This window comes from Pangasianodon hypophthalmus, chromosome 16 (assembly GCF_027358585.1).
Source record: "Pangasianodon hypophthalmus isolate fPanHyp1 chromosome 16, fPanHyp1.pri, whole genome shotgun sequence".
Lineage (NCBI taxonomy): Eukaryota > Metazoa > Chordata > Actinopteri > Siluriformes > Pangasiidae > Pangasianodon > Pangasianodon hypophthalmus.
The window spans coordinates 15,165,851-15,193,797 of record NC_069725.1 but is presented as its reverse complement, the minus strand read 5'-3'; the positions used below and the strand labels follow the sequence as shown (position 1 = coordinate 15,193,797).

Here is a 27,947-nt window from a genome sequence, read left to right as displayed (position 1 = left end):
GCAATCTGTGTGTGTGCACATTAAAAACTATTGGCTTGTGTGTGAAGTTTTCTTTTTTAAAACTTTGCTTTCATTAGGTAAACGCAGCATAACTGTTGTTAGCTCATTTCAAGTTTTTAATGACTATGCAAATGTTATTTAAAAAATAAATGACAGGAAATTAACAATATTTATAGAATATGCTTCATGGGACACTCACAAGCTCCATGTTGAAGACCACTGAGCACAGCTAATCGATGGAGAACATCTGAGAATGTCTGATACTTTGCCTTATAAAAACCCTCAGCTTTGAGACAGACCCAGCTTTTTAAGACTTTTAATCTCTCATTTGCATCTGATCAAGGTAGTTTCTTTAAGGAAGAATGAAGAAAAAAAATTGTTCACAACATCTGACTTGGATAGAAGTAAGAACTTTTTTTTTTTTTTTTTTAAAAAGATAGCAAAACTTGTGTGTAGCTTTAGGACTGCAATTTTCACAGTTTTGCATTCAAGTCTCCATAAGTGAACAGTGGATTCAACAAACAGACTTCATGTGAAAACTATAATGAATTCCCTGGTTACACAATTGCACTATTTGCCCATATAGTACAGTTATAGAAGGGATTTATTTATAATCGCGCTATTCAGTGTCACCCAGATGAGGATGGGTTCCCTTTTGAGTCTGGTTCCTCTCAAGGTTTCTTCCTCATATTGTCTGAGTTTTTCCTTGCCACTGTCACCTCTAGCTTGCTCGTTATGGTTAAAATCATACATTTAAAATTTATATCCTGAATGCATTTATATATACACTATATAAACAAAATTGAAATTGAATTAATACCCTCTCTGAAGAATGTCTCACAAACTAATTTAGAAGATCTGTTGTTAAAAGTAAAGCCTCTACAAATAGTTGTTGTGGTGAAAACACTAATATTTTTCATAAAATGTTTGTGCCATAACTAAACTGCACCTAAAACCAAGATTAGTAAAGCTTCATTGACATCAAAGGTCTGATGATTGGCTACCAATAGCAAACAACTCAGTATTATTCGGGTTTTAGCATTTCTAACGTAAAAGACTAATGCCATCTCCCCTTAGTTATGAAATCATTTTAAACGAGTACAGCCTTTCCTGATTATTTGTCCTGAAGATTAGTCTTCTAGACATTAGGCATGACTGGGCTGAAGAAGAAAAAAAAAAAAAGCTGTTAATTTTAAACTAACCTCTTTTCTTTTAGCAGGCCATGGACCAGTTCAAGTCCTATAATCATTCGGAGATCCCTTAAGCAGTAGCAGTAAGAGCTGCTTCACATAGAGCATAGGTCAAGAGCGTCCACTGCTGTAACACCATACATGTAAAGAAACCACACCTTTTTTTTTTTTTTACAATTTTATTTTACAAAGAAACGCCAGATGTCCTTTCTTATACTTATATGTTCCTGTAACAAGAAAAAAAAAAAAAAAAAATTAGAAACCACGACAAATTCAAGACTTTCACCCCCACTTCCAGTTTCACCCCCACCTTCAGCTGTTCAAAGTGTTTGGAAAAATAATCAATGGTTACATTTACATGCACATCAATATTCCAACATTAATCAGAATTTGTCAATATTCCAATTTGTATTGAGTCATGTAAACACCGCAATCTGATTGCCTGAGTTATATTAAGACAATATTCCGATTCACACTCCTGGAATGTGTCTGTTTTAATCAGAAATTTGTTACAAGTAAACACATTATTCAGAAAATCCACTGAAAGGAGATATGTGCATGCTCAGTCCACAAGGAATTGTGGGTGCTAACAGATGCTGAGCTGTAGGCTAGGTATTTAGGGATGGCAACTCGGGCATACGTACAACCACCATGTATACAGGAATATTCCGATGCCTATACTCATAAACATCATATTCGAAATATAGCTGCAACCCGAATATGGACCTTAAACGGAATCTGATGTGCTTGTAAACATAGCCAATGATTATTTGCTAAACAAGCTGAACATCCATCTGTGGTGTTAGAGATGACAGCCTGAACTCAAATCCATGTTCACACACAGTTAAATGAAATAAGCACCTAATGCTCAAAATCAAAATTGAATAAACATTTCTTTACTATAAAAACATGCCAACCAAAATGCAAATTTTATAGGAGAAAAAAGAAGTCTGAGATACAAGACCAAGTTTATTTGAGCTGAATGAAAAGTAAACTAAAATGAGTTAAAAGTCTATTTAACAATTTATTTCCAAACTGCTTTCCCAAGACTTCCTGGCCCAAAGGAAATGTTTAAGTTGTACATATGGACATTTACACAAAGTGGTTACTTACTTTGACACAATAGAGTCGTTCTTTGCCAGCCTCAGGAGAGAGTCATCAGCCTCACCCTGGGGATATAAGATAACAGCGAATACATCATGTTTTTGTTAGATTTTTCATGAAACCTGTTGGCGTTTAAACCATCTGGTGGTTCTAAGCAAACAGCTAATTGTCTAATATATGTTCAGGCCTCAAGGGAAAGGTCCGAGACACAGAGGAATTAAGCTTTTAAGGCATCTACATATCTACATTTCAGTCAGGGGAACCTTGAGATGATCTTATGTGATGAGAAAAAACTTTTGTGATTGTAAGGCACCCAAGGCTTTCAGTTCATCACCAGCAGACAAAAAGCATGCAGAGCAGAAGACATTAGACAAAAACCTCACTTTATTCATTCTGATTGGGCTCCACACACATGACTTAATGCTTAATGTCTGTTAAAATGTACATCTTACCATTCTACGAATAGCACCACAGATGGCGTAGGTCTTGAACTGGCCATTGAACCTGCCTGTGACCTTGTCAACCTGAGGAAGTTGGAAAAGAACGGAATGAACTGATAGGTCAGTTATTGTCATACAAATTAACTGCAACAGACAGCACTTTTATCAGAAGTGAACAGCACTACTACATTGCATTAGCCACTGGGACAACAAATTTGGACTGTGTTCAAGTGTCTCATCAATATTACTACTATACACACTTTTGGTTTTGTTTTTCCTTTTGGTCAGAAACAGCTTGTGTGTATTCGGTGGTTTATTAATGTCTAATTTTTTATTTTTAGTTGCACAACTGTTTGTGGCATCCCTCTTCCAGAGGTGCTCCCTTGGGGCATCCCTCTTCTTGTGACAATACACAAGAACACAAGGCAGAAAACAAAAAGTAAAAAAGGATAATAGTGCAATCTACTTGGCTGAGACCTAGTTCAGTTCCCCAGGGACTTCAAAAAAGACTCATGTGGGGTTGGGTGAGGGGAAAATTAGAACAAATCCATACATTTGGTTGAATTTACATTTCATTAAACAATCCACCAAATACATTGCTTTCTTGTACATCAGAGTCTGTGTAAATGGACTTTCATTACAAACGTGAATGCATGCAACACTGCTGTAAGTTCAAATGAGACAAAAGACAAAAGCGTGAGAAGCTTGTTTACCTCAGCAATGTTGATCTGGATGGAGGCATGGTCCTTTGCACCAATAATTCTGTTGCTAGCAGAACTGCAGAGGAAAATTTTAATATTTAAATCACTCCCATGTCATTTAAGTTTCAGTGACTCTAGGAATGTTTAAATGCTCCATAGTGAACAATATACAGTAACAAGTCGTTAATACGTTACTCAGTAAAACTGGAATAAGACTTTATTTACCATTTACGAGGCACATACAGGTCCACGAATTCTCCAGCGTCGTTCTGCATGGTGACGATTTTTCAGTAGCCGTAAAGGCTTTCTAGACCTGAACACAACACATGCGCCAGTAATGTTAGCTACTAACTACAAGCCAAGATAGACGTTTAATAGTCGGTTTGCCATTTACACACACCACATACATTATCAAAACCGTCAACTAATGTCAACCAAACAGAGAAACTGTTCATCTAATGCCACAGCTGACGGGAACTAGCGTAAAGTACAAGGCTAGCAGGGGGCTAATGCTAATTAATGACTGCTACACGGCACAGGAACGTTTGCGCACCGCCTTAAACTTATAAAGTCTAGTACCTTATTAAAAGGGCTACTCCACCTATACACACAAATTACTCATTACACTGGCATTACATACAGAATATAACTGAAAATCTATTAAACATTCCAGTGTAAGAATGAACAAAACACAATTTTGTTGAGGAGCACGTTTTCTTCTTACCGCAGAGCACAAATGGCTGACGGAAAAGGAAGAAAGCAGCAGAGTCAGGAAATGACGTTAAGGCGAGCGGAGAGAGTTTCCAGGTGTAGTGTCAGCGCCCTCTAGTGCCTCTCTGGTGCCACTGCCAAAATCCCGCGTCTACAAACTGCACTTCCTGATTGTTCAACTGGGGAAATAACAAACTGAACGGAGAGCGAGACTGAGCTCTACTTTATCTAGTCCTCTGTATTATGCCCACTTTGTGAAAATTGTTTTACTGTTAAAACTGTTTTACCTGTAGCTATGTGGAACTGATATGTGTACTTTTTGTGTCTAATGAATAATGTCTTTAGTTCTGGCCACCAGGCTAGTCTGTTTACTGCTGTCTGCTATTGCTGAAATCATTCAACTGAAAAACTCGATTCCGTCATTGCACCGACATCGCGGCTTCGTCTCAGCCAATTAGATCACGGGCCGTTGTATCACTTAATTAATATTCATGAGCTTACCTCGACGTGTCCTCTGATTTGAGAGTTCGCCCTCAAGCCCCGCCTCATTTTCGGGGTTCTAACTGCTGATTGGCTGACTTTTGTCTCGTTGTAGAGCACGATAATGTCCCTCTAAGGAGCGTGTCTTGTCTTGTACCCAGTGTGTAAGGACGTAAGAACGGATTTCGGGGACGTGCGACCTCTGTAAACGCAGGTTTTATAAACGTTATTTTGCATTATTAATGGCAATAAGCTCAGTATTCGGACAGGACAGCTAATTGTGAGCAGTGAGGGAGTGAACGCAATTGACAAGTTCATTTTGGAAGAGCTAGAAAACCCAAACGGCCTCATCTCGCCTTCAAGTGCAAAGTGCAAGTACAGCTGCTTTCCTTAGCAGAGAGCGGCACTGAGCAACTAAATACGCTGCATGCCCTTTCTACATGTTAGATCAGATAGCCTGTGAGCTGCGTATATTTTGCTGGTTTATCATTTAAACAGGAAAATGTCAGCCAATGTCAGCGTGCTCTGAAGAAGGCAGCTCGAATTAGCTACAGGATCTGTCCTGATACGAGCTGGCTGTTCTGTAGCTGTTAGCTTGACTCGTGCTAGCACATACTGTTCGCTTATCCAAGTCCTGAAAGCTCAAGACCCATAGACTGGGCTCCCTTGTAAACAGTGTTTGTATGCGGAAGTTACTAACGTAGGGCACGTTTAACCAGGGGACTGAAGGAAGTTCACCAGCTTCTGGTTACTTCTGTTTTACACTTCACCGCACCTCAGGAGTTGGTAAGGCTCAGTGTAGAAGAGGCAGTAAAAAGGACGCAGTTGTTGGTTTTGCACTGATAGTTTAGCTTGCTATCAGCTACGATGCTACCTGATAAAGTTCCCGCGGAAGAGACGCTTCACGCCCCCGAGGAGCTGAAGAAGCAAGCTTACATCTGCAGCTTGGAGAAATACACCGAGCTCTACAACAAGTCGGTCGATTCTCCCGAGGGTATTGTTGTTGTTGTTATTATTATTATTATTATTATTATTATACGTTTTATTAACATATCGTTTCTAGTTGAAGAAGCTATGCATGCAGCACGACATTTTTCTACTTTCCTTATTATTCTTTTTATGGCTGCACGATTGTCTGTGTGGAGTTTGTGCTCAGCCTCCCTAAAATATGCTCGAAGGTGGACTGCCCACGCTAAAATGCCCATAGGTGTGACTGTGTGTGTGTGTGTGTGTGTGTGTGTGTATGAACGCCAGTGGACTACCATCCCATTCAGAGTGTATTCCTGCCTCATTTTTCTTCCCGTCACGTACACTATTAAAAACAAACAAACAGAAAGGCTAAGCACAGATTCGCCACCTTGTGTACATGCCCTGCCTGACGGGTTGTCCTGGCTGTGGCACACAGGAGACATTATCTTTTGAATCTTGTAACCAGAAGCTTACATTTGTATGTAAAACTGGCTTCTCTCTATGTTTAGAGTTTTGGGGAGATGTTGCCAAAGATTTTTTCTGGAAGACCAAACATACAGGCAAGTTCCTCGACTATAACTTTGACGTGACCCAGGGAGAAATTTACATCAAGTGCATGGAGGGAGCCACCACAAACATCTGCTACAATGTCCTGGACCGCAACGTCCATGAGAGGAAGCTGGGAGACAGAGTGGCTTTTTACTGGTTAGTCTCTGTGATGTGTTTCAACCACAGTCTGCACAACTTCTCAGTACTTCCTCAGCACTGATGTCTAGTGAGAATATGGTTAGATCTCTCATCTGATTTGCTTATTCAGAATGTACGTAACCTGCACAATAACTTGAAGATTAGAGACCCTTCTATATGTGTGGACCACTGAATTGAATTGTTGACAGTTTGGTACAATCCCCAAATTTTCCATCCTCTGATGCCATTGTGGAGCTATAGCCAACACAATTCTGTAAGCTTTTTTAACATAAACATAAAATTTAACATAAAACTTTTTAACATAAAAAAAGCTTCACAGTATACCTAAGAGAATTTATGCAGTTCACAAAGGCAAATAATGATTCGAATATTTTTTTATTGGTTGTTTTTTACTGTTAATGCTTATTATAATATTTTGGTACTTGGTAATTATTTTCAAGAACATTTTGAGTTCCTTATTTTTAAAGGCATCTTCACGGTACAGCATTTCTGTAGCTTTCAATGTATTGAGCTCTTTTTCTTCACCATTTCATTAGCCAGTCACTGACTGATCATGGTTTTGAATCACAGTATTTCCGCCTTATCCAACACAGGAGCTCCCAGTTATTTAAAACAGCACATTTTGGATATTCCAGTAAAACCTGCCTGTGTGGTCAAAGAACTGAATTAACCTGTTTGGAATGATCATAATTCACAGACTGAGATACTCTTATCTTGTGTATGTAAATTAAAATTAGTTAAAGGCAGATTTTTGTTGAATTACATCACTGAATCTTTCATTTATAAAACAATATTTTCACTTATGCAAGGATAAATTTATTCTTTATGGGAAAAAAAAAAATACAAAAAAATCATTTGCACCTATGTGAAAGACTTTTGTGATTTTTGTGTAGTTGCACAAAGCGTGTTAAGAAGGGTAAGTAAATCAAATTATACTTTAGTCAGTGATTATGTTAAAATTATTTTTTGAACGAGTCTATAACAACCATGAAAACATTGAAAGAAAAAAAAACTTTTTTTTTATTGATGAGCTGTACCACAATTCATCAATTATGGCAGTTAGCGCAAGAAGCATTATTACTGGTAAGTCGTTACAGTATAATTTAAATTAAATAATTAAATGAATAGCAATATAATGTGATTATAGTGGGCCTCATTTATCAACCTTTTAGTAAAGTTGTGTGTAAATGTTTGTGTAAGCCAAACCACACTAAAAGTTTCTGCTGGATTTACAAGAGTTTCAGAAACACTGATTTTCTTTATACTCACGTCCTTATGTTGATCACCCATAATGTGCAAAGTGTGTTCCTGACACAGGTCATTTGCATTTAGTGACACCCACAAAACTCCATAAAAGCCCAAGTGCACACAGCTGGGAGCAGAGTAAAGTCTGAAAGACAGAAGTGGAAGTTATTTTCACTCACTACTAGGCCAATAAAAATATATAATAACATATAATAATAATAATAATAGTAATAATAATAATAATAATAATAATAAGCAAGCCTGTCCAACATTTATATGATTGCATTTCTTTTGTCATAATTGAATGAATAGTTTTATTTGTCTTAATTTTTGGTTTTGTGTTGGCTCCTTTTATTATTTTTTATATTCTTAATTAATGCCAGTAAAATAAAATGGCTGGTTTTCACAAAATGTTCTCGATGGTACTTTTAGTCCCTGACCTACTGAACTAGCATGAGGCTGTATTTTTGATAGAGACTCCAGAGTTCTTCTATAAGTCACTCTGGATAAGGGCATCTGTAAATGTAATAAAACGTAATAAAAATAAGCAGTTTAAACTTTAAATTATATATTCCAAGTATCGAAGTGCAGTAATCCAAGAGAATGATATGATTTGAAGTCAAACAAGTTGAGGTACACTTTAGTTAGAGTTGTTATGCATAATTTTACACACATTCAGGAACATGAGTAGGATACAAAGTTTTTTTTTTTCCCCAAATTTGCAGGATTTTCACGATTACCAAATTTCTTGTGTAAAGAGTTTATGGATAAATACTTTCATATCCAGCTTGATGATTGAGGCCCACTGTTAATGCTTATAGTAGTAGTAATAATAATAATAATAATAATAATAATAATACACAAAAACACATTAGAAATGCCCCTATTGAGGCATGCAAGAGATGCTTGTCTGTTTTCAAGCAGGATGCTTTGCATTAGGGGATCTGTGGACATGTAGACATGTGGGTGGTAACTGAATCGTTCTGAGAAAACTGTTCTCTTCACGGTATGAACCTGTCTGTTCTTCCCAAACTTATCAAGCTCCTAGAAGAGCATGCAAACAAAAAGTTAATGTCTGATGTTTGTTTATGTTCACATGCTTGTTTCCTATTTATAGAGCACCAGGTATATTATGTTATGCACTTTTAGTTGTTGGTAAAATATTACAGTTGGTTGCAGGTTTAATAATGCCTCTACTGTGTAACTTGTCTTTTTAAACCACCCTGATAAATCTGCAATACATATAAATACAACAGTAAAATATAGTACAATTATTAAATAGTACAGTTGTACATAGTATATAAGATATCTATTTAAGTTAAAAAAAAATATATTATCTTTTTTGTAAATCTATGTATTTTTATGGATTTTACTTAGGGAGGGGAATGAGCCAGGAGATGAGAAGATGGTGACCTACAGAGAGCTACTACAGCAAGTGTGCAAGTTTGCCAACGTTCTTAAGTCACAAGGTACATTAAATGAGAAGCAGCAGACTTTTTAGAAGATGGTAGAGATTAGGAAAATCAAATGATGTGCTCTGTCCTGAAGGAGTGAGGAAGGGGGATCGCGTCTCCATCTACATGCCTATGGTAGTTGAACTGGTGGTGGCCATGTTGGCTTGTGCCCGAATCGGAGCTGTGCATTCGATTGTGGTATGTTCATCCTGTAGTTTGTTTTTTCCTGATGAGATTATTGCTTGTAATATGTAGGTTATCATTTGGTATTGCCATAACAAAGGTTTTATGTCACAATAATTCCAGATTACATTTATTAAAACATACAGACATAGTAGAGGTGTAACCATATATGAGTACATTATTCGAATTGAACAGATAACACATCCTAAACTAATACATTATGGACAGAAGACAGAGTTATTGTTTTTATGTGATGTTCTTACTTTATTGTAGCTCAAAAACCCTCTAAACCCTCAAAAACCAGACTTACAATTAGCACAGGAAAAAGCAGCCACATGTTTCTTCATTTTCTCAGCATTTTGTGGGAAACAAGTTAACAGTGGGGTGTGTAATTTCTGATTTTAGTTAAATTTGTTTTATATATATAGCACTTTTAACAGTGGACATTAGCACTTGTAGCACTTATACAGAAATCTGGATATGGGTTTAAATTTAGATCCCTGATTTGCAAATATCTGTCTGCAAATCACAGACATTATATGGAACCTGGCAACCTTGCTCAAAGAAAAAAAAAAAATAAATAAAAATTAATAATAAACTTTAAGTACCAAGTTCATTTACTTGATACCAATAGGATATATTTTTTTGTTAGTGGTTTGCTCTAGTAGCCCAAGCTAAAAACAGAGCTCCAAAATAAAAGCATATTTCTAGCATATTTCTGTACAAACAAAAGAAATATGCTTTCATATTTTGAGGCATTGCTCCGTATAGCTCACGCAGGCCATGTGCTGTGCACAGATGGGCTGTCTTGTACATTCATTGCACATGTTTGTTGGCATTCTTAAATGATTGTTCTCCATTATTATTATTGTTATTATTATTATTATTATTATTAAAAGAAAATCTTCAGAAAATCATGCAGGCATTTATAATGAAATGCCACTTTAAGGACCCCATTTTGACTTGCTGAAGCACTGTGACTCAGCTTTATAATAGAGATAGCATGTCCAGTGGACTTTCTGAATGTAAAAACTGAAGTAGATCTAATAAAATATTATAAAATAAAATAAAGCTAATAAAATTTTATTAGTTGGTTAGAGTTTCTTGATTTTGGCAAGGCATCATTTCTTTGAAATGGTTAGCTTGCTTACTCAGTCACATTAGATAATGGATTAAAAAGTTCCAGAGGGTGTGTGTGGTTCAGGAGTTGAATAAAGTGCTATACTGCTTGCTCTTTTAATTTGTGAATGAAGCTGACTTCTTTTTCCAGCAGCCCTGTTTTTTTTCAGTGTTTTCAAGTATTTCCAGGGCACACTGATAGGTTAAAAAAAAAAAAAAAAACATCCAGTATCGACCACGCCCACTTCTTGTTTTAAGCCAAATTAAAAAATGGATATGAATATTTTCAGCAGGAAACAGGCACAGATACAGATCATGGCATTACTTTACACCCTTGACGCATACATATGTTGCAATTTCATTCATTTCCCTGTTTTGGGAGACCCTTGAACATCTAGTAACATTTTAAATAGGTTGTGTATTTTTTTTAATGTGTGTCATGCTCCAGTTTGCAGGATTTTCAGCTGAATCACTCTGTGAAAGAATTATGGATTCTCAGTGTTGTCTACTGATTACATCTGGTAAGAATTGTTTAAATTTTAAACTTCATCCTGGTTATTATTAACAAATTAAATTTAGCCACTCAAATGCAACACTGCCATTTACTGCCATTGGTGGGAAAATATGTATTAGAAATGGAATGGAATTATTTCTCTAAAGCAGTGTACCACCAAATCCTGTCAGTGTACCAGCATGTAGAATTTTTTTCTTTCTCTAAAGCTGCATTGGGTATTATCATCTGACAGGTCTATGGAAGAAAAAAAACTTGTGAATAAGGATTCCTTTGATTTCTGCATGGGGATTAAATTCAGGTTAATCCGCTTACTCTGGGTATGGCCGAGCCCTGTAATCCACATACAGTAAGGGAAGATGAGAAGAATTGCCTTTCCTTAATATATGTACTTTAAATTTGTCAAGAAATTAATGCGTAACCAAATGTCTCAACCACAAGTAATTTAAAACATTTATTATTGTTGATTTATTTAATTACATACGTATTTGATAATGATGTTAGAAATGTATTGTAATGTGTAATGTATTATATTATAATATTAGCTATGCGTACCTAATAAACAGGCAACTTTACCCCCATGGTGTACAAAAAAAATGTATATACAATACGTAGAGCGCTTATATAGAATACGTAAATAACTACTGTCCAAGGACTAAAAATTAGATTGCTTTATTTTATTCCTGGAAAGTGAAAGTACCTGAATGAAATTTAGCTCATCTTCTTATTTTGTTCCCTTTCTGTGTTGCTCTGTCAGATGGCTTTTACAGAGGGGATAAGCTCATAAATCTTAAGGTTATTGCTGAAGAAGCTCTTCAAAAATGTCGAGACAAGTAAGCAATACATAAAGCACACAAAATTTGTAAGGGTCAGATCTTTAGCTCACTGTCTAAAAGTCATGCGTGTTGAATACACACTGTGTGTATGTGTGTCAGGTCTTTTCCTGTAGAGCGGTGCATTGTGTTGAAACACTTATCAAAGGAGGAACCAGAGGCCTCTTCCCCAGGCTCCATGTCACCCCCAGCAAAACGCTCTTGCCCTGACTTGCAGGTGAACTTTTACTATAGGTTTTGTCCATTAACCAAATTTTGTAAGCTGCAATTTTATTCCTAGAATGCTGACCCAGTATGTGTTTTTGCCCAAATACAGTCATGTATCTGTTGTTTTATTTTATTTATTTTAGTGAACATTCATGAATTTGTAACAGAAATCTGGCAACATCTGAAGTCTGTTGGTGAAGTGAATAACATTGATTATCTCTTTACAATGGCACCTGAGAAGGGGTGGGATTTATTAGGCAGTAAGTGAACAGTCAGTTCTCAAAGTTTTGGAAGCAGGAAAAATGGGTGAGTGTAAGGATCTGCGTGATTATGACAAGGGCCATTTTTTGATGGCTAGACGATTGGGCCAGGGCGTCTCCAAAACTGCAGGTCTTGTGGGGTGTTCCAGGTATGCAGTGGTTAGTACCTACCAAAAGTGTGGTCCAAGAAAGGACAACTGGTGAACCGGCAACAGGGTTATGGGTGCCCATGGCTCGTTGATTTACGTGGGGAGTGAAGCCTGTCTTTTCTGATCCTACAGTACCACCTACCTAAACATTGTTGCAGACCACTTACACCTCTTCAACGTAACTGTATTCCCTAATGGCAACGGCCTCTTTCAGCAGTATAATACACCCTGCCTCACTGCAAAAATTGTTCAGGAATGCTTTGAGGAACATGACAAAGAGTTCAAGGCATTGACTTGGCCTCCGAATTCCCCGGATCTGAATCCAATTGAGCATCTGTGAGATGTGCTTGACAAAAAAGTCTAATTCATGGAGGCCCCACCTCACAACTTACAGAACTTAAAGGATCTGCTGCTAACATCTTGGTGTCAGATACCACAGCACACCTTCAGAGGACTTGTGGAGTCCATGCCTCAATGGGTCAGAGCTGTTTTGGCAGCACAAGGGGGACCGACACAATATTAGGCAGATTGTTTCAATGTTATGGCTGATCAGTGTATGTTCAAATTGTGAGCCATTTGGGATTCATTACATATTTTAAAAAACACAGCTTTTAGCTATTTTATTTGTTTAGTTACAGATTGATATAGTTGAGAAAGAAGCAAAATTATCTGGCAGTAGAATTAGAAATTTTAAAACCTGAAAAGAGTAAAAAAAAAAAAATGTCTGGAAATAAGTTTAATAAGCTTATATTTGGGTCATTGGTCATTTTGAAATAGGAAATATTAGATAAATATGACTATATTCAATATATTGTCGCTTTGTAAGATTCCTTGTTTTTTTTTTTTTTGGTGTTTAATCTTCCCTACATAGTGTTCAGCATTTCAGGACGGACTGCAGCAAAAATAATTGCAAAAATATCTTATCTTTCGGTGTTATTTCATATACCCAGCTGAGTTCAGTTCATCCCCAGTTGTTGTAATGCACTGGGTATATTTTGAACTGTAGTAACATGTACTTAAAATTATGGTTATTTATGAAATGTACATGTGATTGTAGTTGAAAGTGTTTTTGAGTATTTAGGTACACGTTTGGAAACACCAGCAGAAATGTTTGAGCCTGGAAAATGCTTTTTAAATTTGATTTTATAAAACACTACAGGTTTACCTGTACATTTTCTCATTGAACAAAATTTGAACAGAAAAGAAACTTCGACAGTCATTGCCATTGGGACAGACAGCTTCGTCTCTTTAATTATTTCAGTCTCTTTATTGTCTCTAATACTTTGGTAATATCAAATGTCATTGTGTTTTCTGGCAGTATGGAGCTAAATGTCTTCACTTACAGTGAAGTGTTGCCATATTTATCGAAATCCTCACTTTCACTTCCTCCACCACCCTTTTAGCAGAAGAAGCAGAAAGAAAAAGTAAGGAAGGTCCGTCCCATCCCCAAGGTATTTCAAGCGCTCCCTCTGTTTAACTCTCTTTTTCTCCCCATTCTTTCTTTAACACTTGTTTGTCCCTGTTCCCTGGAGACCATAATGTCCCTTGGGAAGGTTCAAGGCCTGCATCAGTGTTCACACTCTAACACGGTGTGTCTGTGTAAATGCATTTGCTCGTACACATTTACACACTTTTCAGACTTGGTACACCTTTGCTGCTTTAAATAGATAGCTGTATAAACACTGTTTCTGTTCACAAACTCGGTTTGAATGAGTGTAAATGGAATAGCTTTCATTTTTGTTGAGTACCAATTCTGAAACCTGATGATCAATTGGTCTGGAAAAAACCGACAGCCTGTGTCCCAAACATTAGACTTCAGTTGTTTAGTGTTCTTACTAGAATGTCAATACTTTGTGTCCCAAACACAGAACTGTGTCCTAACAGAACTTCATGTTAGTCATTATTTTTGCGTGTACGCACTGCCATGGGCTCATAGTACATTATTTGCTGGGACCTCAGCCACAGAGACTGTGGTGAAATTGCTGGAAGCAGCAAGCTGGTCTACAAATTTAACACATAAAGCATTTTTTCACTGTTCATATCTTAGCCTGAACAGATGTTAACATCTTTTGACAGTTTTTCTTACTTGTGATGATAAAGGTGCATCTGTGCGACCTAACAAATTAAATATCATATTGTGAGAAATTATCTTTTTTTTTTTTTTTTTTGGCTTCTTGATTTTTGTCATAAGGGTATGCAAAGTTTTGCACTCTATTTATACATGGCATATTCAAGTTTTACACAAGTTTTTCTCAGCAACCATTGTTTGTTAGAATGAGGTCTAATAACTTTAAAACACATCATAGCATCTGTATTGAGAGAGATGAGATTGTCTAAGTTGGATGTGGCTAATTGGAGCATAGTGACTAACTATGGGGACCAGGCTAACTAATGAGGATGTGTCTAGTGTTTCAGAATCCTTCTTTTTTTTAATATTACAGTTAAACAACACTGATTAAACCTGTTTAAGTGTAAGGGGAAATGGGTCTGGAAACACAGTAGTCACCATAAGAATCATTAACATCTCATGGGTTTGTGAATGCCAAAATCTTGCTACTTTTTTCCTTGCCTACTGTCTCATGGAATTGACTGTCCTCTCTTTTAAAAGCTAACTTGCCCTTTAGTTCCATTTCATTACTCTTGTCTCTTAAATGAAATGTAGTTCTCTGGTTCTGTGTTTCCTGCTCTGAGCCCCTGGCATGCATGCTGGAATTGATCCAACCAACGTGATGCTTCTGCTTCTGCAATATAGTGCTGTTAAGTTTAGTAGCTCTGAAATAGTGCGTGTCACTAATTTTACTTGGACTTCTCTCTTTTCTTGTTGTTTGAAACTTGTTCTCATATATTGTAGATTGCATGTAGTTAAGTAGAGGTGTGTGGGCGCTTGTATGAGAATGAGTCAGTTGCATTTAAATATGTAGCTGCTGTTCATCCTCGGAGGATCTAGAGCAGTTTGGGTTGAAGAAGAATATTTTCAAACCATATTCAATCAGAGAAATTCATGAAAAAAAAATATGCTTCTCTGTTTCATGGACTTTGGTTGGCGCAGGTGCCCTGGAACCCAGAGGTGGATGTATGCTGGCACACACTGATGGCTGGAGCATCGGATGAGTGTGAGCCAGTGTGGTGTGACTCTGAAGACCCTCTCTTCATCCTTTACACTAGCGGCTCCACTGGCAAACCAAAGGTATTGTATCACTAAACGTAGTGCTGTCCCAAAGTCTGCACTTAGAGTTTTGCTCATAATCACACAGAAGAGGATGGGTTGTCTTTTGAGTCTGGTACCTCTCAAGGTTTCTTCCTCATGTTGTCTTAGGGAGTTTTCCCTTGCCGCTGTGGCCTCTCGCTTGCTCATTAAAGATCTATCCATAAAGCTACGTAAAGATTTCTGTAAAGCTGAATTGTGACATTGTCTATTGTTAAAAGTGCTGTACAAATGAAACTGAATTGAAGTAAAGCTTTTATCGACCAATCTGAGCACCCAGTGGCTTACGTAGGAAATGGTGTCCGATGGCTAAATGTATACACTTCACTTGTCATCGGATTAACTTAAAAGGATGTTAAAGCTGATTTTGCAGTTTCACCCTCTCTTGATAAAAAAAAAATCTATTTCGGTGTGAGCTCTGCTTCGCCTTCTACACTGTGAGGGTTAATGAACTAGTCACCTAACATTAGCTAGCTAACTCATATTAGCTAAGTTTTGGTTGAACGGAAAACAATTGCTTCACTGTAATCTCACAGTGCATTGCTGGTGCTAGATTGCGGGATGAATGTAGGAGCTTTCCTCAAGGCTACGTGCATTTCATTCACTGAGAATAATAAAGACACCGACTGGTGGATGAATTACACATACAGATGTTTGGTGTAAAAAAACAAATTTACACAGAAACACACCAAACATCCCCAGTTAGCCTCTGCCTGGCTATCATTATCTCTTTAGATAAAACAACTTTAGAACTGGGTAACAATACAAATTTCACAAGGATAAATCATTAACTAGATTCCCACCAAATCATAGAACAAATGAATGCCTTACATTTTCAGCAACATAGAAAGCTAAAGCCCCAAGAGTCTTGAATCCATTTTCTTTTTCTTAATTATATAGGACTAATCCCTGATTCTGTCATTCTCTCACTTTCCTTCCATAGACAGCCTGACTTTGGGGCATGATGAAGTTTGGTGTATCTGAGCTGATGTATGATGTCACAGCATTGACTGGGAATTAATATTACAGGGCTGTTTGGGTGACATACAGCACTTTGGGGGAAAAATCATATTATAGTGTATGTTTTTGTCTGCTGATTTCCTTTCTGCTTGCTATCTAATACTACATCATAGCAATATTACACTAAGTATAATGCCAAAAGTTACTGTGTTTGTAATGTCTGAATCTGGTAGTACCATTCTTATATAAAGTGTCAGGAAGGGAAAAAAAACTCATTGTACCAATTATTTTTTAACAGGCTTTTAGCTTAATGGTATTCATTGATGCTGACTTATTTGTACTAGCGTGAGGATATGCTTTTGAGACTACAAAGACTGTAAGTCACTCTGGATAAGGGCATCTGCTAAATGTTGGAAATGTAAATGAAATTTCAATTTCCAACTATTTACCTCACAGTACTACATAAACAATCTGTAGAAATTTAACAAATATTTGATTTTCCAGAAATCGTTATTGGTCATTTATTATTGATGATATACAAGTATAAATAGCATTGTGCAAAAGTCTGTTTATACATAAACATACTATAAAGAGCAGTAAATGGTAATAAACTAAACAAAGTCAATATTTTAAAAAATATATATTTTATATAAACATCAGTAGTCTCCGGTACAATTTGTAAATTTAAGGAAAGAAAATTAGCTGGCAAGTTTTACTGATCATTTTGGAGAATCTGCCACAGTTCTTCTAGAGACTTGCTTTTGACTCAGTAATACAGAAGTCATAAAATAAACAACTATAACAAAATTTGTACCAAAAAAATATGGGTACCTAAGACTTTTGCACAGTACTGTATATATGTTTACCGTTTAAAGCAGTTTGCAGCAACAAGCCTATTATGAATGTATGTGAAATGTTGAGAGCACCTGAAGATTATAGTGATGTCTAAAAATAAAAATAATAAATAACAGAGTGTCCCACAACAAGCCTACAACAATGACACCACAGACGATTCTAGTCCTAAACAAAAAAGTAGAAAGAAGTAGAAGTAGAAAGAGTGGACATACCTGCCTTTTCGCATTACCCAATTTGAAATTTAGGGAAATTACTTCATCGGGTTGAACAGTTCTGTTTTTTTCAAGCAGCTTCACTCATTTCATTAAGTCTTGATCAATGTTCTACTTTTTTTTTTCTTTCCCAGGGTGTGTTGCACACTGTCAGTGGTTACATGCTTTACACTGCTGTAACATTTAAGATGGTGTTTGACTACCACCCTGATGACATTTACTGGTGCACTGCAGACATAGGCTGGATTACAGGTCACTCCTACATCACCTACGGTCCACTGGCTAATGGGGCCACCAGCGTCCTGGTGAGGGAACAACCTAAATATTCTGTATATTTCAGAACAAATTCAGAATATCTGGTGCAGTTGGGTCCTGGTAGTTGGTTGTTTTATTTAGCAAAGTTTGAAAACAGTTTTAGTCAAAATTTAACTGCTGTACAGAAAGGTAGCAGCATAATTTATCACTGACTTGGCAAGTTAAACTTAATTGACCTATATTCTTCTTTACACTGCATGAATAATTTTCAGAATATTCATTCTGCTTTCTCAATCTTTGCTGACAGTTTGAAGGCTTGCCCACTTATCCTGATGTTAGCAGAATGTGGGAGATAGTGGATAAATACAACGTCTCCAAGTTTTACACAGCACCCACAGCCATCAGACTCCTCATGAAGTTCGGCACTGAGCCAGTCCACAAGTAAGTCCTTTGTTACAGCAGCTTTGTTGTTTTCACACCTCAGATACTCTCATAATACTAAGAATTTTATATATGTTTGCTCAGGCAAAGTGCTATGTTTAGCCACACAGAAACATCATGTATAAATGACTATGTAATGCAAATTGGAAATTGGAAAGGGGAACACAGACTCAAAAGGCTGCCATGGTGTAATTTTAGTCTTTGATGTGTTTGTCATACACTGTCATATGCCAGTTTTTTTTTTTTTTTTTGTTTAAACGAAAATAGTAGGAGTGTAACGATATAGTGTGATATGATGCATTGGGTTGCAAAAATTTAACCATGTGCATAGTGGGAATGTGTCATTGTGGAAATCAGCATTCTATTAATTATGCATTTAAAGAAATTGCACTGTTTGAACACCAGAGGTCCCAATCTGCACAATCTATAAAATATAAACAGAGCACGCTGGACCTGATAGCACCAGATCACAACAACCGACGCACATTATACGGTTACGTGGTCACATTTTAAAAGAGCTTTCAAACTACACCAGCCCCCTGCCGCTGTGATCTAAACTGCCCAAGAAAGAGGTCACGGAATCTGGCATTTTTGCTGACTTTGAAGCTCTATTTCTGAAGAGTTAAAGTGACACCTCGGATATGTTGAACCTGTAGTACATTTGGTTAATGTCATGATTGGAAGGTGAAGGCGGATGCAAGTGCAGATTACTTATTGGAAAATATGTATTGAAAAGTATAAATAAACCAGCCAAGACTATGCATCAAAAACCATAAACATGAACAGTGGAAACACGGCAAAAACATCCAGACTACAAGGGAGACTGTGGCACACACATACGTGTGCGCGAGACAACAAAAGCTTGACAGTGGAACATACAGAAACCAGAACTTGTGATAGAGGGGTAACATAGAACAGATGTGAGTGATCAGTGGGGCATGTGACATGCTGGAGCTGATAAGTGATGTAGTTCCGCAAACAGGACAGAAGCCAGCTCGAAGCCAGCGGGAGCAGCAGAGGGGCTGGGGGATGTCCTCAGCGGAGCAAGGAGGCAGAGAGACGTGCAAAGTGGAGGGTGGGAGATGGGTTTAGCCCCCACCCTAAAAAAAAATTTCTTGATGGGGCACATGGCATCGAGTCACTCCCGAGTGGCTCTTAACCCACTTTCCAGAATTACAAAAATTGTGTCAATATCCAAATACTTATGGACCTGATTTTTATATATATATAAAGAGGTTTCCTTTTGGTTACTGAGGTTAAGGTTGGGGTAAGATTTAGGTGTAGGCATGAATTAGTTGCATTAATAATTATGCCATTGGAAGATCCTCGTAAGGCTAGTAAGACAAATATGTGTGTGTGTGTGTGTGTGTGTGTGTGTGTGTGTGTGTGTGTGTGTGTGTGTGTGTTCTCAGGTATAAGCGGAGCTCTCTGAAGATCTTGGGTACAGTGGGGGAACCTATTAACCCTGAGGCCTGGCAGTGGTACTACAGTGTAGTTGGGGAGAAGCGATGCCCCATAGTGGACACCTTCTGGCAGACTGAGACAGTAGGTGGCTACTTTTGTAGTGCCGGTTTCCAGGACAGGACTTAAGTATCGTCATAGTCATTCTGAATCATTTGTGATTCAGGAATAGAAATAGCATAATTATAATTATAATCATAATTAAGATTTAGCATAATCTTAATTACTTTTACTTCCATTACATGTTTGCACTAGGCCTGGGATCCCACAGCACACAACAAAAAATTTATGTTAGCAGGCAGTTTTCACACTCATGTGGGTTGGAGTGGGTGGTCAGATATGTAGCTCATTGGACAAAGAAAGTCTATGTAGATGAACATGCGAGCATACTAGATGTTGAGCAGTATTCAGTTTACTTCATTCTGTCATTCATCTTCAGTAAATGCTCTATTATGGTTAGCATCACTGAGCTGTAATTGCTACTTTTTTATATTTTGAAAATGCAGTCAGTGAGTAATAAATGTAATGTCAATCCTGTAGTGTTATAAAAGAGTAAAATAATGATTAAGGGTCTTATGTTGTTGTATGATTTTTGTAAATGTGCGCTCATGCATTAGGTTCATTACAAACTGATGTCCAGGCTTCTGTAGTTGATGCTGTTTATTTTTTATTATGGGTTGATTTAACTATTCTGTATTATGGCCTGCAGTTTGTGTAATTTAAACCCTGTCTGGGACACTGCCCCGTACAGCTTGGTACTAGATTTAATTCAGTATTAACTCTTTCTCTGTTTACATACTAACTGTTTGTGCTTTTCAGGGAGGACATGTATTAACACCTCTTCCAGCTGCCACTCCTCTGAAACCAGGATCTGCAGTGAGTGTTTCTAGGTTCAGATCTTCAGTCATAGTCATCTAAAACTAGTTTTAGAAATGTCCAGATTGGTGTGTTGAATATATATATATATTTGTTTGTTTTTTGTTTTTTGTTTTTTTACTTCTGTTGGCTTTACAGTTCATGATTTTGGCCAAGACATGTGTTTTATTGTGTCTGTAGACATTTCCGTTTTTTGGAGTCGTTCCTGCCATACTGAATGAGTCAGGCGAGGAACTTGAGGGACCAAACGAAGGTTACCTGGTAAGAAGCTTCTGTTTGTTTCTGTGTGTACTGCTAAAATTGTAATGGTTCTAACAGTACTGTCTTCAGTAGACAGCTAACATCAATTACATTCCTACCAATTTATGAATATGAGACGATAGATCAGAATTTCAGGTTCCATTTCCTGATATTTACATCTAGATATGTTAAACAACTTAGAACATGACACCTTTAGTGACCACTCAATTTTTAGGTGAACAGATAGTCTTTAAGTAAATAACACTTAATATGTGGGTGTATATCCTTTGCTTGCAATAACTGCATCAATTCGGTGACCAAATGACATCACAAACTGTTGTATTCTTCTTTTGTGATGTTTTTCCAGGCTTGTGCCACAGCCTCTTTCAGATTTTGTTTGTTTTGGGGGGTTTCTCCCTTCGGGTTCCTCTTGAGAAATGCATGCTCAATTGGGTTAAGGTCTTTTGATTGAAACCTTCCACTTTTTTCCCCTGATGAAGTCGTTCCTTGTGTCAGTAGTGTGTTTTGGCTCATTGTCTTTCTGCATGATTAGATTAGATGTATTTATGTATTTCTCTGTAAATCAGTAGACAGAGTTTCTATAGACTTCTGAATTCATTCTGCTGCTTTGGTAGAGTAACATCATCAATAAAGGTTAATGAGCCCATTCCAGAAGCCACCATACAAGCCCAAGCCATAACACTACCTCCACTGTACTTCACAGATGAACTTGTATGTTTTGGATCATGAGCAGATCTTTTCTTTCTCCACACTTTGGCCTTTCCATCACTTGGATAGAGGTAGAGCTCTCACAATGTTTCTGTCATCAACTGCTGTTGTTTTCCATGAGAGACCTGTTCGATGTCTGATTGTTAGTACACCAGTGGTTTCTTTCTTTCTCAGGACATTTGAAATTGGAGTATCGGCTATGTTCAATGCTTGTGCATTGGCTCTGATAGATTTTTCCCCTCTTTTCTCAGCTTCAAAATGGCTTGCTTTTATCCCATAGACAGCTCTCTGGTCTTTATGTTGATTCATCCTTTTTTAACAAATGCAGTCTTCATAGGTGAAACTCAGGGGTCCAACCAAGAGTAGACATTTAGAGCTACTAATGTTTAAACAGTCTAACAGGGCACACCTAGGCAGCACGTAACACCTGTCAGTCACATGTTCCACTATTTTAGATCACTTGATAAATGGGTGGGTTAAAACAAAAGGTGCCATGGATGGCCTGAAGATCATTGGGATTGGTGCGGATGGTCCCGCTTGGGTGCAGTGAAGATGGCTTGGGGATCTCCATTGAGATGGGAATGTCTGTTGTTAAAAGTGCTATACAAATAAAATTAAATTGAATTTTGTTGACCTCTAATAAGTCTAATAATTGTTTATTTGGCCTTGTTCACTGGAGGATTTTTAAACATCTCATTCGAAATTATAAGTAGCAATAGTATCAGTGTCTTTTATTCTCATGCATGTGTTGATCCACCTAAAAGCATTATTTTCAATTGATTAGCATTTCTAGCAGTGTAATACAAGGTCATATTAATATGGTCATAGAGGCATGCTCTAATGTTGCACTAACAATCTGTGCCAGTACAGACTAACATATGTTGTTCTCTTTAGGTATTTAAGCAGCCCTGGCCTGGGATGATGAGAACCGTGTACAGGAACCACCAGAGATTTGAGACTACCTACTTTAAGAAATTTCCTGGCTACTATGTAACTGGAGATGGTAATGTGAACAAACGCACTTGTCCAGAACTGACTATGTGGTTTATTGATCTGTGTGGGTGTCCAACAGTTCACTGATATGCCTATGAATATTATAAGCTTATTTTGCAATTCCCATGCTGAGTATTCATGGACTCCCTAGAGTGTTTTTGGCCATCACTTAGCACATACTATGGCCTAAAACTTTCAATAATAAATGTATAGGAATACAATAGATGATACAACATTAGACCTACCCCTGTTTCTATAATCCAGCACATTGTTATTGTTAAATGCTCAAATGAACTCATTAGACATTCCAGCATCTATGTTATGCACTTTTTCATGTCCGTCTTTTATTGTGTTCAGGTTGCCGCAGGGATAAGGACGGGTACTACTGGATCACAGGCAGGATTGATGACATGCTGAATGTTTCTGGTAAGAGACAATAATGAACACATTTCCTTTGTCGCTTTGCTTAATGTTTAGTTTTCTAGTGTATGATAATAGCATAAGTATTTTATTAAATTTCTCTAAGGTCATTTGCTGAGCACTGCAGAGGTGGAGTCTGCTCTGGTGGAGCACGAGGCAGTAGCTGAGGCAGCTGTGGTAGGAACGCCACACCCTGTTAAAGGAGAAAGCCTATATTGCTTTGTCACACTCAATGACGGCATCAACTATACTGCCACCCTGGAGGCTGAGCTCAAGAAACAAGGTGTGTTTTTGTATTGATTTGTGTGGTCTCAGTGTAGGTCTGTATTTCAGAAGAAACAAAAGTGAACTTTTTTAACATACACTTTTACATAAGTAATGCCTTCTTGGCAAAACCCTGGTCTCAAAATGATTTTCAAAATTATTTTAAATGTAATATTTAGTGAAGCTTCCTGTCAGGCAAATACAAGCTTGTCTTAATTTGGATATCTATGGCCAAGTCTTAACTTCTTGGCATCCTGGTACTTGGCAGAAGCCATAATGCGATCAGTCTTCACAAGAATTCAATTCCATTAACTTCAGATTTATTTATATAACATCTTTAACAATGGACATGATCACAAAGCAGAATTCCAGATATAAAGTATATATTTGAATTTACCCCTCTTAAATTTATCCCTGACAAGCAAGCCAGAGGCGACAGTAGCAAGGGAAAAACTCCCTGAGGTGACAAGAGGAAGAAACCTTGAGAGGAACCAGACTCAAAACGGAACCCATCATCTGGGTGACACTGGATAGTGCAATTATAAGTCATTTCTCTTCTAAAACTGTGTACTGTAAACTGAAGCAGTGCTAAGTGTGTTGAAATTAATTTAGGAATGTGCATCATTTTTACATTATTTTTACAAACTCTTCTTAGCAGTTGCTGTCTTTAGGCTATCCAAGGAAGAACATCCACAGCCATCTTTAGGGTGTCTTTGTGGTACCATCCACAATTAACAATGGTGATCTATAGGCTATCCATGTGGGCATTCCTCAGAAGCAGGGATTGATTTTCAGATGAACAAGGCTCCCAGCAGAAGTGGGGCATCAGTTATGGATCAGGCAGGTCTGGAGAGCAGAAGGAGTCAGGATCACTGGTATCTCAGGAGTAACAGAGATACTCTCCAGATCTGTGCCTTAACCTAGAAAAAAGGTTATTAACAAAAGGCTTGACTAAACAAATAGGTTTTTAGCCTGTTTTGTAAGAGAAAGATCTGCCTCCTCCTGTAGTCTAAATTATTCAGGGTACCAACAAACAGCTTGCACCCTTTGATTGAAGCAGGCACGGGTGCTCATAAAAAGAAAAAGTCCCTGTGATAGTATTAGAGGGACTGCAAAAAGACGAACTGCAAGAGCCAGTTTTTAGTTGCCTGTAGACAACCAAATCTTGACACCAATGCAGATGTTAGCAGATGTTAACAAGAAGTGTCTGTGAAGTTCATGCATCTACATGGCCCCTGAAACTTTTTCAAGTGGCCTCAAAAGGAGGACATTTGCTGGGAGTCTTTCACACACATCTTTACTGGGATTCCAGCACCAGACACAGGAAGCCGGGGACATCAATACATGATCAACAGCATAGTCCTAAATGTAATGTAACATAGATATTAATGTAAAGTTTGAATACTACATTCACAGCAATCAGATCTAAATAGGTTGAATCGGTGAGGTTTCACTTGCTACTTTGAGCTAATGTCTCTTGTACCTAATATGTTAACATTTCCTATACATTTGTGAATACACGTTGCCTTTTTTCATATTCATCTTTACATTCATCTTGAATTTTTCCATAAAAATGCCAGCCCTGTTGGCAAATGAAATTTGGGTGCATAGAGTACAAAGATAATAGTTTATACAATGTATATAAAAAGTCTACACTTTACCTAATGTTTTGGAAATTCTTTTATACCACTCTCCTGATCGATATCAGGATAACAAATGATATACCATACATGCTTTCTAAGCTTTTTGTGGATCATGGCTTCAGCAGTCAGATGAAACCAAGATGATGTGGAGAAAATGCTATAGAAACAACTGGTCTTTATTTGGGGTTAATCAGAATAATTTCATTGACAGCTATATGATAATTACTTTTAAATGAGTTTGAATGTGATTGGTTTATTCTGAACACAGCCACATCCAGCCACAACACGTTTTCCTAAGACAATTATAGAAGGGTGTGCACACTTCACAACCAGGTTATTGTAACTTTTTTATTTTTCCTATTTCTCCCTTATTTTTTTCTAATGGTTTTTCACTTAATGTTTATACATTGTAATTATACATTTAGGGTGGGAAAAGTTCTTAGATGATTTATCTTGGTTTCATTTTTTTCATTACAGAAGTCTGCCATTTTATATGCTTTATTTGGTGTCCATAAAGGTATCAAGAGGGATGTTAGATTTCCCAAAACCATCATAGCCAACTACTATAAATCTCCAGCAAGTTTACAGTGTGTATCTACAGTACTGACCTTACTGTGAGCATCGGAAAAGTGCTTTAGAATGACTCTTTGATGTGAATGTTGCATTTTCGGCCAATTTGAAAGGCCCATATTAAAGAGAATAAGACAGATGCAGCTTTGACATTATCTGGTATCTCTGAGAAGTACCTCAGCTCTGACCAAAGCACAGCTATGTTGGATCATTGAAATAAAAGGCAACAAAAAGTGATAAATATAAAATTTTTATACAGAATTGAAATCTGACACCCCTCCATTATAAAACCAGAAGTATCCAGTAACTGATGAGTAGTACTTGGTAATTCTCAGTTTCATATGCCAGTCTTAGTGTAGAATAGGTTTTAAGTCATTTGAAGACATTGATGCAACCAACGTTTGGTTGAATTGACATGGTATGACCCTATTTTATGTTCTGAAAAAAACAGTGAGAGAGAAGATTGGTGCCATAGCTACACCTGACTACATACAGAATGCGCCTGGGCTTCCCAAAACCAGATCAGGTACCAGAAAATCCCTTTAGGCTGTGTGTGTTGTTGTGTGCGTGTGTGTGTGTGTGTGTGTGTGTGTGTGTGTGTGTGTGTGTGTGTGTCTGGAATTTATATAATGTTCTGTTTATTTACTTCTAACACTTAGTGAATGGCTTTTTCATAATGTCCACAGGTAAAATCATGCGGCGTGTGCTACGGAAGATAGCATCTAACCAGCAGGATTTAGGAGACGTGTCCACGCTAGCGGACAGTTCAGTTATTGAGCAGCTGTTTGAGAACCGCTGCTGTACTGCTGTGTGAACATTAGTAGACACTATTAAAACCACTTCACTTCGGCCCAGTAGGGGTTCAATTTTAAAGAAGGGCATATGGGTAAAATGAAATGTATAGCAATCTTTGTGGAAAGTCACCAGAGAAAAAGATGTATAAAATGTCCTGCAGTTTTACAATCTCAAGGAACTAAAAAGATTTGGAGGGAGATTTTACTGGACTCGTTTGTATATTTGTTTAGTATTGGTTAGTTATAACCTTTTTTTTTCTCTGTAGATGATTGTTTTTTGAAGGAAAAAAAATAAATCTCTGTATTTTTCAGATATTTCACGCACATACAGGATTTGAGTACTTTTTATTTAATTTACTCATAGGTAGTTTTTATATGACAGAAATAATTTTCATGTGCCAACGTTGAAAATCATGTGATTGATCCCAAAAAGACTCATGTGGTTTTACATGTAAGAGCTAACAGTCTCTTCTTATTGCAAGACTAATGTAGCAAATGTTAATCTCGGACTTCTAAGTTAAGATGTTGGTAGGATTTAAACATGTCTCAAGAAACAATCTGTATACACATTGTAGATTATCTCTGCTTTAGGTTATGATCAGTAGGTACAAAATTCCCCAATATATTGCATGAAAACTGTATAAATATTTGCAGTGATCTACATATTTTGTAGCATAAGCTTGTACTTGTCTGTTTAAAAGAGGGAGGACATGGTTCTCTTTAAACTGAACTGAGAAAAGGACAAAAATATTTAATACCAAAATGCTGTGATCCAATAAATACGTTTTCACTACTGGATCATTCAGTAGTGATTGATTGTTTTGGGAATTGTGTTCCTCTACAGACCCATCCAGTCATTCCATAATTTCCTTTTCCTACACAAGGAAGGGTCTGTGTTATCAATGGAGCAACTTGGATAAGATGCCAGTTTGTAAATATGCCAGAATGTTAAATACACACCAAGTCTAGACAGTGAGGTTATGATGTTAAGCTGGGACTTGATGATGTGACTTGGATCCACTGTCAGACACTCTGATCTTGAGGTATTTTTCAGGATTCAGCTGAAATTATTACATTTTCAAATGAAAGTCAGTTCTGAATGTTGATCAAGTGGCAGTTGTTCTGCTACATTTCCTTTAATCTTTATTTAGCTCAGGATTGGTTATCGTGACGAGTTTTAGGAATGTTATTTACATCCTGGAGTCCCCATTAATGGTCTCACTTTTCTCTCTCTTACCAGAAAAAAAAAACTTTAATGTTCTTTTTATCTTGTAATTGTCTATAATCCCCTTTTTCTGTTCTGAACAATATATTTTAATCAACATATTTTGAAAGCTAATAAAATTATGGCTCAAGTGTACACTGGTTTGAGTGAAATAAAGTACCAGTTGATTATCTATTTTGTCCATTTCCCTATTTCATTCTGCTCTGTTTGTCTTTCTATACTTACATTTACTTATGTGTTATACATTTGTGACTAAATTACTTTACTTCCACCTTCAAACTTTGTAACAAACGAATGGCAATTTGAATTCTCTCAGTCATTGTAATAGACAGGGATGTCCTCTGCCTCCTCTTTTATTTGTACTGACTATCGAGCCATTAGCAACGTCCTCACACACTATAGACTCCTGTAAGTGGATTGTTTGGGGACGAGTTGAACACAAAGTATCATTGTATGCAGATGACTTACTGTTATACTGTATGTTTCACAGTCAATAACAGCTATTATATCTGTTCTGGAGAGGTTTGGAACAATATAAGC

General features: G+C 37.2%; 2 protein-coding genes across 5 annotated transcripts; one reads left to right on the top strand and one right to left on the bottom strand.

Annotated features, from left to right (window-relative positions):
• Positions 1-1,349: 1,349 nt before the first annotated feature.
• Positions 1,350-4,299, bottom strand: rps21 (ribosomal protein S21). Of its 2 annotated transcripts, XM_034311616.2 has the most exons (6): positions 4,160-4,297; positions 3,661-3,748; positions 3,448-3,511; positions 2,747-2,818; positions 2,304-2,359; positions 1,350-1,417 (listed from the first exon to the last, which is right to left on the bottom strand). In XM_034311616.2, the coding sequence occupies exons 2-6, from the start codon at positions 3,708-3,710 to the stop codon at positions 1,408-1,410; spliced, it is 252 nt and encodes an 83-aa protein (XP_034167507.1). In that variant the 5' UTR covers positions 3,711-3,748; positions 4,160-4,297; the 3' UTR covers positions 1,350-1,407. The 2 variants fall into 2 exon arrangements, with proteins under 2 accessions (XP_034167507.1, XP_026775920.1); XM_026920119.3 differs by lacking the exon at positions 1,350-1,417 and having other exon boundaries at positions 2,300-2,359; positions 4,160-4,299.
• Positions 4,300-4,738: 439 nt separating this feature from the next.
• On the top strand, positions 4,739-27,581 carry acss2 (acyl-CoA synthetase short chain family member 2). Of its 3 annotated transcripts, none has more exons than XM_026920116.3 (19): positions 4,739-5,620; positions 6,105-6,300; positions 8,926-9,017; positions 9,097-9,200; positions 10,753-10,825; positions 11,573-11,648; positions 11,751-11,865; positions 13,671-13,715; positions 15,314-15,451; positions 17,631-17,801; positions 18,059-18,192; positions 19,605-19,737; positions 20,473-20,529; positions 20,710-20,790; positions 22,393-22,501; positions 22,849-22,917; positions 23,018-23,194; positions 25,840-25,914; positions 26,075-27,581. In XM_026920116.3, the coding sequence occupies exons 1-19, from the start codon at positions 5,494-5,496 to the stop codon at positions 26,200-26,202; spliced, it is 2,100 nt and encodes a 699-aa protein (XP_026775917.3). In that variant the 5' UTR covers positions 4,739-5,493; the 3' UTR covers positions 26,203-27,581. The 3 variants fall into 3 exon arrangements, with proteins under 3 accessions (XP_026775917.3, XP_026775916.3, XP_026775919.3); XM_026920115.3 differs by having other exon boundaries at positions 13,668-13,715; XM_026920118.3 differs by lacking the exon at positions 13,671-13,715.
• The last annotated feature ends 366 nt before the right edge of the window (positions 27,582-27,947 follow it).